The 14465-nt window shown below is 36.5% G+C and overlaps 1 protein-coding gene across 1 annotated transcript in view; it reads right to left on the bottom strand.

The window, feature by feature from the left end:
* The window catches only part of LOC127438715 (E3 ubiquitin-protein ligase RNF13-like), a 31649-nt gene extending 17471 nt beyond the window's left edge, over positions 1-14178 (bottom strand). Inside the window, exons 1-8 of the mRNA XM_051694529.1 lie at positions 13990-14178; positions 11657-11789; positions 11492-11572; positions 6329-6454; positions 3152-3239; positions 1209-1299; positions 716-821; positions 531-624 (exon numbers count right to left, since the gene is read on the bottom strand). Coding sequence (XP_051550489.1) covers positions 531-624; positions 716-821; positions 1209-1299; positions 3152-3239; positions 6329-6454; positions 11492-11572; positions 11657-11770 — 700 coding nt within the window. The 5' untranslated portion in view covers positions 11771-11789; positions 13990-14178. The remainder of the gene's footprint in view (positions 1-530; positions 625-715; positions 822-1208; positions 1300-3151; positions 3240-6328; positions 6455-11491; positions 11573-11656; positions 11790-13989) is intronic.
* Positions 14179-14465: the final 287 nt, after the last annotated feature.

The following is a 14465-nucleotide window of genomic DNA, read 5'->3' as shown; positions in this document are numbered from 1 at the left end:
ACGTAGGTTAGTACAGGAAGTAAGACTGGAATTACTAACAACTCGTTTCAGGTGTTCAGAATTGGTTCTTTCTTTCGGGTGTCAATAACTCCATATTTCATGCACTTTGATTTATGAAACTTTGCAGACTTTTTTTACATTCACAAACAGCTATATAACACACTACATGAAAAGTAATATTTGAAAAACCACAATAGGTGCTCTTTAGGTCTCATTTTAATAGTAAAGCTCTAATCCATCAACGTATATAGCATCTATCCAAAATATATAAAATATGCCGCTTTCCATGTTATATTAATATAATATACCATCTTAATATGTTGCTTGCTTCTTGCTTATGAATTACTAGGAGGTGGTGTTTCTCTGTGGTTTTGTAAAAGCAAACACTTGCTGTAATTTCTGCATATTCATACAGTGATATCACTACTCAGTCATTATCAAATGATACAAATAACTCAAAAGCACTTCAAAACAATCTGACAGATTCTTCATCTGTACCGATACTGTTTAATATCACATTTGTTTCTTACCTTTCTTGTACTTGTGAATTGGGAGTTTCTTCAACTGGTCTTTGCGTAAGCGACTTCTTCTGACTCTGTGTCTGTCCTGAACAAACTTTGTAATCTGAGATTTAAAAAAGATAAACACACAAGTCAGCACATTTAGCTTATAAAAAGGGTCAGTTTCTTTATTATAAACTATTATCAATACTCACCATGAAAACTACAATGAGAATGAGGCAGATTCCAACGATGATGAGGAATGGGATCAGGTAATATTCCAGAGGCAAACTGAAGTCTGGCATGAGAATTACATGACCTCTACAGAAAGACAGAAAGCACAAACATCATGGACTGCTCATGTCCATATGGTACATATAATAACAATACTAATTGATCTATCTTCTTGCTATTCTTTAAAAGACAATACATTCTTTAGATTTGGAATCAGTGCTTTGTCTATCACAAACTTTAACACTATTATAATGCATAGAGATTTTTTTGGAGGCTACCTTGAATTTTTAATTGTTAAAATGATGCCAAAAACTTCATTCAGGTATTGAAAGGTTTTGTTTTGCGACTTGGTGTGAACAGCAAATTTGTATCCTATTATCAAATGAATAAAGCTGAATTGTTTTCAGATTACTCAGTTCCATTAAGTAACTATCTGAACTGTGAAGTATCCAGAAGTAAAATCCAAGCTCTCACCCTTTCCCGTAGATGTAATCCACTTTGAGGGAGTTGGCTGCTTCTTCACCAATGAAAACTGATGGAATGTCGATCTGCTTCAGAATGTCCACTGTAGCGAAATAAGAAATATATAAATATATAAATATATACACATGCTGCAAATCCATACATGGCTGATAACAAACTGCTCTCAAAAATTGAGACTTGTGCGATGTACAGTGGGGTCAAAAACTCAATAGTCCAATAGTAAAAATGCCTCTATTTTGCATTTAACAATTTGAGTGAAAACTTAAATTATAAAATTAACAAAGAAATCTGACCTTTTGTACAAAGGAGATAACATGGTTAAATGTTACAAATTTGCTTATCCGATTCGTGAACTAGAAATAATGTAGAATTTCATTTTCTTTTTCATTTTGTCAAATTTCTGTTTTAGAATTTGTGAACTAGAAATATAATTTTTTATTTTTATTTTTTATTTTACGTCAGTTTGTTTTTTAACTAGAAATAATGTAGAATCTTTCATATTTATTTTACATTTTACATCAGTTTATTTTATTTTGATTTGTGAACTAGGAAATGCAGAATTTTAAATATTTATTTTTCATTTTACATCAGTTTCTTTTTTCGATTTGTAAAATAGAAAGTGTAGAATTTTAAATAATTCTATTTTGCATCAGTTTATTTTATGTTGATTTGTGAACTAGAAAGTGTAGAATTTAAAATATTTTCATTTTACGTCAGTTTCTTTTTCAATTTATAAAATAGAATGTCGAATTGTAAATAATTCTATTTTATTTTACATCAGTTTCTTTTATTTTGATTTGTGAAATAGAATGTGTAGAATTTTAAATATTTCCATTTTATTTTACTTCAGTTTCTTTGTTTTTGATTTATGAATGAGTGCAGAATTTTAAATAATTCTATTTTATGTCAGTTTCTTTGTTTTTGATTTGTGAACTAGAGTGAAGAATTTTAACTAATTCTATTTTATGTCTGTTTCTTTGTTTTTGATTTGTGAACTAGAAAGTGTGGAATTTTAAATATTTATTTTTCATTTTACATCAGTTTATTTTATTTTGATTTGTGAAATAGAATGTGTAGAATTTTAAATATTTTCATTTTACGTCAGTTTCTTTGTTTTCAATTTGTAAAATAGAAAGTGTAGAATTTTAAATATTTATTTTTCATTTTACATCAGTTTCTTTTATTTTGATTTGTGAAATAGAATGTGTAGAATTTTAAATATTTCCATTTTATTTTACTTCAGTTTCTTTGTTTTTGATTTGTGAACTAGAGTAGAATTTTAAATAATTCTATTTTATGTCAGTTTCTTTGATTTGTAAACTAGAAAGTGTATAATTTTAAATATTTATTTTTCATTTTACGTCAGTTTCTTTGTTTTCGATTTGTGAACTAGAAATGGTGTTGAATTTTAAATGTTTCATTTTATGTCCTTTTTTTTTTTCCTATTTGTGAACTAGACAGTATAGAATATTAAATATTTCTTTCATTTCATCTCATTGTTTCTTTGTTCTGCACTATTTTTATTTATTTTTCATTTTACATTATAACGTTTCTTTGTTTTAAATAGTTTAAAATGCTAAAACTTTATTTAAATTAGACTGAGAAAAACTGATAAATGAGAACCCTGTTTCTGTTTTTGGGAGAGGGTTCCATTGGAGATTTACATGGATTTGGATCATCCACTTCTGTAGGATTAAGAACACCAAAGGTTGGTTCCTCCAATTTAAGATCCAAATGTTGAATGACCAGCAATTTGTCCATCAAGGTCCACTACATTTCAAGTCAAACGACATCACGACAGAATTCATAAATACAGCAGTGGTTATTACCAACTGCTGGAGCGGAGGTTTGTGAATTGAAGTATTGTCTCACAGCAGAACCCATCAACGGGTGTCTCCAATGCATGTTTTATGCATTCATGTGCAGGAACTTACGATCATTGGATCCCATGCTGATTAAGTCATCAGAATCCACATTGTGGACAATTGCTGCCTTGTAGCCGGCCTTCTGCGCATGTAGGACCTGAGGAAGGAGTACAGAGACAGAGACATTGTGTTCAGTGTTCAGACAGACACGGGCATCATGCATGCACTCCTCCAACCCCCCCACACACAAACATTACTTGTATGACACATGTGTGGCTATTGTTTAGCTTAGGGTTTAAAGGATTGTATTTGTAAAACCACAACTGCAGTATCTGATTACCAAAGGCGTATACATCCTCCACTAAGAAATCAACAATCTCCTCATTAAGAAATCAACTTTAGGTACAGTTGTTTAACACCCGGCATTTCCATTTGCAGGTCTATATGGAGTAGCCCAGTTTACTGCTAAACAGTGGCCACTCATGGCAGAGCCGAGAATTGCAACACAACCAAGATCAATACCTAAAACTCTTTAAAAAAAAAAAAAAAAAAAAATATATATATATATATATACACATTATATTGCCCAAAGTATTTGCTCACCCATCCAAATAATTGAATTCAGGTGTTCCAATCACTTCCATGGCCACAGGTGTATAAAATGAAGCACCTAGGCATGCAGACTGCTTCTACAAACATTTGTGAAAGAATGGGCCACTCTCAGGAGCTCAGTGAATTCTAGCGTGGTACTGTGATAGGATGCCACCTGTGCAACAAGTCCAGTCGTGAAATTTCCTCGCTACTAAATATTCCACAGTCAACTATCAGTGGTATTATAACAAAGTGGAAGCGATTGGGAATGACAGCAACTCGTAAAAATGACAGAGCGGGGTCAGCGGATGCTGAGGCGCATAGTGCGCAGAGGTCGCTACAGACCTCCAAAGTTCATGTGGCCTTCAGAGTAGCTCAAGAACAGTGCGTAGAGAGCTTCATGGAATGGGTTTCCATGGCCGAGCAGCTGTATCCAAGCCATACATCACCAAGTGCAATGCAAAGCGTTGGATGCAGTGGTGTAAAGCACGCCGCCACTGGACTCTAGAGCAGTGGAGACGCGTTCTCTGGAGTGACGAATCACGCTTCTCCATCTGGCAATCTGATGGACGAGTCTGGGTTTGGCGGTTGCCAGGAGAACGGTACTTGTCTGACTGCATTGTGCCAACTGTGAAGTTTGGTGGAGGGGGATTATGGTGTGGGGTTGTTTTTCAGGAGCTGGGCTTGGCCCCTTAGTTCCAGTGAAAGGAACTCTGAATGCTTCAGCATACCAAGAGATTTTGGACAATTCCATGCTCCCAACTTTGTGGGAACAGTTTGGGGATGGCCCCTTCATGTTCCAACATGACTGCGCACCAGTGCATAAAGCAAGGTCCATAAAGACATGGATGAGCGAGTTTGGTGTGGAAGAACTTGACTGGCCTGCACAGAGTCCTGACCTCAACCCGATAGAGCACCTTTGGGATGAATTAGAGCGAAGACTGCGAGCCAGGCCTTCTCGTCCAACATCAGTGTCTGACCTCACAAATGTGCTTCTGGAAGAATGGTCAAAAATTCCCATAAACACACTCCTAAACCTTGTGGAAAGCCTTCCCAGAAGAGTTGAAGCTGTTATAGCTGCAAAGGGTGGGCCGACGTCATATTAAACCCTATGGATTAAGAATGGGATGTCACTTAAGTTCATATGCGTCTAAAGGCAGATGAGCGAATACTTTTGGCAATATAGTGTATATTTGTGGTATTTAACCTATAGACACACAAGCGAGTGAGAGACAGTCTCTGCTCTTCGTATTGTGGTCTAGAATGGGAGACAGATTCTTGCAGTGGCTGGATTAGTGAATGTTTACACAGGCAGAGATAAGAGTATTCAAGACATTCCACAGACAGAGGGGCCACAGACACTAAACTGAGTCGTAAAGCGAGGTAGAGAAAGAATGAATAAGAAAGCAAGTGAGAGAGGCAGGATTTGAAAAAGAGTAAAGTAACGAGTACAAGGGAGTTTTCAGTAATGTAACACTGGATTAAACATGTGGGGGCAAAAAAATGCCTATGTATGAATTATTATATATTTTATTTGTAAACCCTGATATAATCCTTAATATTCTATTTTAGTCCTAGTTACACATATTACGGCATAAAACATGCCATTTAAGGGTTTGATGTTCATTTCATTTTTTAGAGTAAGAGGTAAAAAATTCTCATCTTGACAATTCTCAAACTTAGTCTTTTTTATTGCGGTATAGGAAATATGTGTCTAACAAAGTGCGACAGGCGTAACTCTGCACTGCTTTGGAAGTCATCCAAAGTCCAGCACGTGAATAGAAACTGTAGGCACTCTTCTTCCCATCTTTGCATACTATCTGCCAACAACATGAAACGTGCAATGAAGCATGTCTTGGAGATCGGGGGCTGATTTTGCATATAGGAGCGCATATGCGAACATGGACAAGCGATTCTTCTTTCATGTTACACACATTTGTAGTGTAGGTATTGTGTCAGGCATGTAAACAGAATTGAAGATGCAAAAATGTGCTGAATGTGAAGTACTCTAAAACAGTGTGCCATAAACCCTGGAATTTCTCTTACAAACGCTGATGATTTTTACATTTCTACTTTGGGTTTGAGACTCGTTACTGACTTAAAGGTGAAGTGTGGTTTTTTTCTGCGTCACTAGTGTCACCAAATAATTATGACTGTTTTCAAACAAATATCCAGGACATTGGCTGACAAATAGATAATCCCGTCACAAAATTATTCCACTGGTTGAGCCAATGTTGCTATGACGGGCTGCGCAAACAATAGAGTTTTTATATTGTTAGAGAGCCACAGTGTTTACACTTTTGGGCAAAATCAACCTATGTATAGATTGCTTATAGACGTCTTTACTACTTTCATCATTAACCAATGACCATCATTATGTTTGGAAGAAAAAGGGTGAGGTTTGCAAGCCAAAGAACACCACCCCAACCGTGAAGAATGGGGGTGGCAGCATCATGTTGTTGGGAGGGACTGGTACACTTCACAAAATAGATGGCATCATGAGGAAGGACAGTTGTGGATATCTTACCATATAGAACCGTTAGGGCACCGGACTCATTAGGAGGAATCAGAAACATTGAATTCCTTACGATTCCCATTCCTATATGCGACACGAGACACTGGGGTAAGCAGCCGCCAGAAAGAGGTGAACCCTACCTTGACATCAAAGTTACAGTCAAAGCGCTTGATCAACACAATGAAGGTGTTGGTTACGTTGTCCCTCAAGGGCGGAGGAGCGATCGGCTCACAGGCATTTTCTGGATGAGCCCCAATCAGGAAGCCCTGAGGACCAATGAAATCAATGACAGTTAGAACCAGGAATAAACAATTAGCAATAACCAGCACAAAAACTCATTTAATCAGTCTCTGTTCAAATCTGTTGAGACCTTTAATCTGATGGAAGGAAAATCCACAGATTTAACAGCAACTTTGTTTTCCATTTTAACTAATCTTGAATTATTAGTTCTTGTTTTAGAGAGCCAACTCTGATGCACTGATAATGTGTGAGATAATGTTTGCTTTATTAGTGCTGTTAAAACCAATCCTATCATGTCAAATTTAGAAATTATCTGATTATCCCAGCATTGGTGCATGGTTTCTAAAACACCAATGGCACAAAAATGGAATTACTTTTTAAAATAGTCTAAGAAGGAAAAGATAAAAATGTGCAAGACACTAAAGCTATTCATGTTTGAAACTGAAAATTAGTTAGTGACCTTTCTTCCTTTGCACACTACTCAATGTCCTTTTAATGCCCCCTTACAACTTGGAAAATAATTTTAAAAAGCAATCCCGACAGCTCCCTCTGCTGTAAGTCAGACACAGAAAATAATACAAGTTTGGGGGAAAGTCCAAAGCAAAATGGAGAACAATTCATACCCAACAATGAAATAGCAGATATATGAATTGAAATCAACTCTCTTACTATGAAATAAACATAGTAAAGTCTTTTATGATTAAGTCATTCAGTTGAGATTAAGAAGAATATTTTGGAAATATGTTCTTCAACGGTTCTCTTTATTCAGAATGGTCAAAACATAAATGTTATAGAAATAAGGAAACGCTCCTCTCAGCAAAAGTGCAACTAAACCAAGATGGACACTTCCTGTTATTGAAGAATTGGTTATTGGGCAATAAAAACTGCAGGCATGAGGTCAGCACATGACTGAAGATGAGCCAAAGGCGGCCACAAAAACAATTCAAATGAGATGAAAACAGAAGACAGAACTATTTAAGGGATCATTCAAGTTAACAAATTAACGCAAGCTGTGACAAACCCACAGAATATTCAGACTATATAGTACACCACTGAAAAATGTACTGTCTGAAAAATGGCAATGTTCAACAAAAGTGTTCAGTTGACGGACATCCCGTTCCAATGTATGTCATATAGCACTTTATTTCCCATACGAAGGTTTTTGCACTTTCTTAAAGAATGAACAAAGTGATGTCAATGGGTTTGCGTTATTCAAGCCATCAAACCACAAAAACAAAAACTTGTTACTAAAATATTGTCTATACACAATGTATTTTCTAGCCTACGCTAAAGTACTTAATGTATTTGTCTTGATAATGATTTTTGAAGGTGTTTTTTTAGGTCGAATTTAATAGAAAACTGTGTGTCGCCCCAAAAGTCGATGAACGCCAAATAGTGGTGGTGGTGCGCATGCATTCATAGAAAACAATGGTTATGACTTTTAAGATGCTGAATGTCGTTGTCTGCTGTCACTATTTTAAAAGTAGTGCAGTGGGGTGGGCTGGGTAGCTCAGCAAGTAATGACACTGACTACCACACCTGGAGTCGCAAGGACGAATCCAGGGCGTGCTGAGTGACTCCAGTCAGGATCCTAAGCAACCAATTGGCCCGGTTGCTAGGGTGGGTAGAGTCACATGGGCTAACATCCTCGTGGTCACTATAATGTGGTTCTCGCTCTCGATGGGGCACATGATGAGTTGTGCATGGATGCCGCAGAGAATAGCGTGAAGCCTCCACACTCGCCATGTCTCCGCAGTAACGCGCTCAACAAGCCACGTGATAAGATGCATGGATTGACGGTCTTAGACGTGGAGGCAACTGAGATTCGTCCTCCGCCACCCGGATTGAGGCAAGTCACTACGCCACCATGAGGACTTAGAGCACATTGGGAATTGGGCATTCCAAATTGGGGAGAGAAAAAAAGGGAAAAAATGTAGTGCAGTAAGCACGCTTTAAAGCAAGACCTTGAGTTTTTAGTACATAATGTCATTTCTCACAATTTCAACACACGAGCCACTGTGAACACGCAACAGATGTCAAGATTTCCGCTGAAAAATTACTTAAATTCCTTGTAGTTTTTCACCAAAACTTATTGTATGCCATCAGAATATCTTGAAATATGAGTCACATGGACTACTTTTATGTAACTTTTGAGTCATTTTGTTTTACTTTAAGTCATTCCTAGATATCGGTTTTACCGATTAATCTGTGCCGATAGGTGCTTTTTGAAACTATCGGTTATCGGCAAAAATCTATGCCAATAGTTATGCCAATTTGCCATATCTAAATCTGTCATCAATGACAATATTCATCCATATGTTATCTTCACTTCAATGCATATTTTGTTATTTTGATTAGATAATCAACTGTTCTAAATTGAAGCGAAGGCAAGCAAAGAAAAATGCAACTATATTGAAACGAGTCCCATTAGCACATAAATTTTGTCTTCAACTTCACATCTTAATTTATTTAATAAAGCTATGATATTTATATTATTAGGATAAGATTTTTATTTAATTATTTAGTTTATTAAATCTTAAAAAAAAAAAATACATCGTATTGCTCATTATATTGCATCTGGTTTCATATAATGGGTTTAAAAAGCTTAATTTGGTAAATAGTCCACTTAAATATAGAGCACTGTAATGGCACCATGCACAAATGGCATCATTTCAAAATAAGAGTGCCCAGTGTGTTTCAGGCTTGTTTATAGTTAAAAGTCTCACGTTATGCACTAAATCTTTTTTCTGGTTATTATTGGGACTTTGGCTGAACAATAAACTGCATCTGGGATTTTACTGATTTATTTTGGATTTGTGTAGTGTCTATGTTTGTGCCTGTCATAGCAAGGAAATATTTGGGACATTCTATAAATCGATTTAAAAAACTATCGGCCAATTAATCGGTTATCGTTCTTTCCCACCACCTTAGTTATCGGTATCTGCAAAATCCACTATCGACCCCTAGTCACTATCCACTGCCATTGTACTGAAAAGAAGCAGGAGGATCTTCTTTAAATATTCTTTTGTGTACCTCATTAGAAAGAAATTCATTTGGGTTTGGAACTCCAGAATTTTGACAGAATTTAGATTTTTGGGTGAACTATTAAGGAGTAATCATGTTGTGCAGAAAAGGTCAAATGTTATATTAACTCCCAACACAATATTTAGTCAAAGTAGATAATGTTAAGTATTTTAAGTTGTGTCCAGCTGAACATGACAAAAGTGAACGCTGCTGCTTGGATACAAATACGAACATTTTATGCTGGTTAAGGTGGAATTTGACGATCACTAAAAATAACACTCTGGTTTCAGCGGATCACAGTGAAATCACAAGAAAAGCTAACAGCAGGGTTACCGAAAAGAGAACTGACTCACACAGCTGTGAGGGAAAATTATTTCAAAATAGCTATAACAAGAAAGTGATGTGTTTGGAATGGTTTATATGTGAATCAGGAACAGAAAACTAGTGTTATTTTAGCAGCTTTCATTCCAGCATCGATCAATAATATAATATCAACAGAGAAATAAGGAAGTTTCCTTCAAGTGATGATAAGGCATGGGTCAGAATGGTCAACTAGTCAAACGGCTGCCTTGTCAGTTAAAGAGTTTTTTTCTCTTGTAGTTTTCGCAGTGGTGATTCTTTAGAGATACATTTATTGATGCAACTTCTCGGAGACGGTTTTAGTGTGCTGCCTTATGCACTACAGGTAAGGCTGTGAATCCATCGATTTTATGTAATCCGATCAAAAGTTGTGAAATTTTGTTCTTTTGCTGTAACACACTCTGACATCCATTGATAATGAGAATTTCCAGTGGTGCTTTCGAAAATCCAATATGCTCTATTTCCACTTGCTTTCAAATCGATCCATATGCTCAAAATGGATCTTGTGCATTCCAGGCATCAAACACTCCGGCAAAGCTTTCTCTAGTGTGCAAGCACCTCTAAGCCACATCCAAACAATTATGCTTTCACTTATTAGTTATCATCATTGTAAGGCTGCACGATTGTGACAAAAATCATACTTTTTGATTATTTCCCCTTAATATCGTAATTGTGATTGATCATAACGGGAGCATTCTAGTTTTTGTCGCGTTGCTCCTTTGCAATCAGACTGTTTAAAAGATGTGCATTGGGGGTCCTGGGTAGCTCAGTGAGTAAATAAGCTGACTATCACCCCTGGAGTCATGAGTTCGAATCCAGGGTGTGCCGAGTGACTCCAGCCAGGTCTCCTAAGCAACCAAATTAGCCCATTTGCTAGGGAGGGTAGAGTCACATGGCGTAACCTCCTCGTGGTCACTATAATGTGGTTCTCGCTCTCGGTGGCCACGTGATAAGATGCGCAGATTGACGGTCTCAGACGCGGAGGCAACTGAGATTCGTCCTCCGCCACCCGGATTGAGGCGAGTCACTACGCCACCACGAGGACTTAGAGCGCATTGGGAATTGGGCATTCCAAATTGGGGAGAAAAAAAAACAAACAAAAAAAAAGGATGCGCATTAGGATCGGTTGTCATTACTGATAAGACTATAGACTCATTTATGAATCTCTCATTCGCCATTGCAGTTTTATTGCTCAATGGACATGTCGTGGCAGTAGTGATTGTAATCTCTGTTACTTTTTTGATTAATTGTGCAGCCCTACTACATCATCCTTTTCCAAAGTATGCACTTGAAAGTCTCAGTTTTAAGTGGAGGAAAACGCTGGTCCAGTGTGAAAGAGAGGCTTAGCGGAATTAGTGGACGTGGCTTTAGACTAGCTAAAACTCTGTACGAGAAGGTGCAATGTTGTGATTCATCTCGCAGCTGGTTGGTTTGGTTCGTGGATTAGAACTCTTTATTGGAGAATTTTTCTGAAATCTCTATGGAGAAGATGAATGAGAAAACATTTCCAGAACAAAGGCTGCTTAAAAAGAGGCCACTGTTGTTGTGCTCTATTGGAATCAGCATTTGAGTTATGATGCTCCCTTAGAAGGTATTTGTCGACAGTGAGGCAACTCACTGGGGCTTGGAATAAATATACAGATACAGAGCATGACATTGAGTCAGTATCATTTACTCACCTTCAGTCCTTCACTGGGCAGCCTGTAGCCAAATCGAGCTGGTAGATCATCAAAGTTCTCTGTTTTATTGTCGAATGAGTACTGAAAGACAAATGCATCCACAAATTAAAATGCAAGTGTGAGTGGGTGCATATTTACTGCTGCAGTACCCAAGTCTAAACTTACTGCTGATATATCGGCCTCCACAGGCAGAAGATTAAGGAAAGCAAATATCTGAACAGTAAAGATGGTGTAAATCTGTGTGGCAGAGAGCATCAGCATCCCCAAAGAGAGCAGCATCTTAAGATCCGCTTTACACCTGCAAATACAAAGAGAACTGATACATTACACATCTGCAAGAAAACTCCCAAACTTGCCATTTAAAACAATGAGGGCAAATTTAACCCTTTCCAATTATCAAGCAGCTTGATATTTACAAGAATGTAGTAAAGCATTAAGGTCAGCTTTTAAGACAACAGCTTGTACTAAAAACCTTCAGATGTAAAAAAATAAATAAATAAAAAATAGTAATAATATATATATATGCATGAATATTTCTGCATTCATACAGACTCTGAAAGCACCGGTGCACTCATATTTGGGTCAATGACTTGAAATTCAAAAATTCTCCACAGTTCTTCTATCTATTTAGGCTGTCTCAATTGCTTCTGTCTCTTCATGTAATCTCAGGCTGACTCAATATTCAGTAGGGGGTCTCTGTGGGGGCCATGACATCTGTTGCAGGGCTCCCTGTTCTTCTATTCTAATCTTTTCTATTTGCAATAGTAATGTTTGGGAGTCTAACATTTATATTTCCTATTGACACACTAAAGCTGAAGATATAAATAACCATCTTAAGACAAATGCTTTTGTGAAACATCTTATGTTCTGTAAGACTTTTGCACAGTACTATATGTGTGTGTGTATATATATATACAGGTGCATCTCAATAAATTAGAATGTCGTGGAAAAGTTCATTTATTTCAGTAATTCAACTCAAATTGTGAAACTCGTGTATTAAATAAATTCAATGCACACAGACTGAAGTAGTTTAAGTCTTTGGTTCTTTTAATTGTGATGATTTTGGCTCACATTTAACAAAAACCCACCAATTCACTATCTCAAAAAATTAGAATACATCATAAGACCAATAAAAAAAAAACATTTTTAGTGAATTGTTGGCCTTCTGGAAAGTATGTTCATTTACTGTATATGTACTCAATACTTGGTAGGGGCTCCTTTTGCTTTAATTACTGCCTCAATTCAGCGTATATATATCAATTTACATATATATATATATATATATTCTTTACCTTGAAGAATATGCTTGAAAACTAATTTTAAACTAAAGATCAAGTTGCATACACTCATGTATTCAAGGTCCAAGGAAAGCATTTTAATACCTTTTACTTGATGGTTACACCACTTGACATTTTTAAAATCATTATTTTTTTAATTTAATTTTTAATTTTAATTTTTTGTAGAAAATGCTATAACTGTTTTTCGAAAATTTGTGAAGGTAACATGGACACAAATATTGCATTTCTACTAACTTGACACGTGTTTTAAACTAGAATTTCTTAAAACTTTAAACCTTGGACAACCTTATTTGTCAATGACCCCGACAATGGCGCTTGCATCCCATTTTACCTCTGTAATGTTAGCTGTTTCTTTTTGAAACAGGATATTCAGTGGAAAAAATGTAGGGCGGGACTTGTTCTTTAATCATTGAAAATTGATTAGAAAAAACTGACTGAATTGAAAAGCGCTCTTTAAATGACCAAGGGCTTGATGACGTCAGCCGAAAAGGAAAGTCATTTCAGAGGTGGAGCAAGTTACTTTTAGCCTCGTTTTCATTCCCGTCACAAATTAAATATTAAATTATATCTGAATAAGGTCTATTATTGCAGATTTTTTGTGTTTGCCTATTTATATCACTAAACCTTGTGTTATATTACCCACAGATCTAATAAATGTAATCAACCCCATTTATACATAATAATGTATCACCCTTTATTTAATTAGCATTTATAATGTTCATCTAGTTTACTTATTCTATAAAAAATATAAAAATAAAAACCTGAACCTCATTTGATTTTAAAGAAGACAACAGGCTTAAAATAAATTGTCCACCACACACACACACACACACACACACACACACACACACACACACACATCTCCATTTCGTTTAAAATTTGCAGTGGTTTTCCTCAATATTTTTCAGATTGAGTTGTCACACAGTTCACATTGTCTGGGATTGCATTAGCATCCAGGCTAACAGTAAACAAACAGAAAGGAACTTTAGCTTTACTCTAAATATCTTTCAATACAACACACGTCTACACATCAAAATGGACCTTAAAAATCACAGCGACATTACAACTATCCACACTGACACAAATGGGACCGAAAATGATGAAGCATAGCAGAAAACTATCATCCAAACGACGAGGCTGTTCCTCTACCAGTAAAACAAAGATTAAAAATCAAGCGCACAGGATAAATCCGCGCCTTACCGTTACATTAGATCGCTTTCTTTAGTCCGGGAATATAATAAAGCCCCAAAGACATCACATTCAAGTGAAATTACAGGAGATCGAAAGCAGTTCGCTTCAATCTCATGTCGTTTGGCAGGCCTGAAGAATGTCAACAGTCACCCAAACACACGATACACGCCTCTCCCAAACGACTCACAGTGCCCTCTAGTGCACACCTGCAGAATGAACTGATTATGACTGACCAGTAACTAATAACTGTTTCCTATGAGACACACGGTTTTATTCCACAAGGGGGCGTCAGATAGTTCAGAAAGCCAACTCATCCCATGAACCGTATTCAAATCGTGTTTTTTAAATTGCATACTCTTACTATCTCTCCCATATCTTTAAACGTTAGAAATTGTAAGAGTAGTATGGCAGTATGCCATTGTGAATTTAGCCTTTGTGTCCGCCTCTGTCTTTCGAATTGTTTATCGATGTAAACATGCAGTAAA

This window comes from Myxocyprinus asiaticus, chromosome 50 (assembly GCF_019703515.2).
Source record: "Myxocyprinus asiaticus isolate MX2 ecotype Aquarium Trade chromosome 50, UBuf_Myxa_2, whole genome shotgun sequence".
NCBI lineage: Eukaryota > Metazoa > Chordata > Actinopteri > Cypriniformes > Catostomidae > Myxocyprinus > Myxocyprinus asiaticus.
This window is presented reverse-complemented; position numbering and strand designations above follow the sequence as displayed.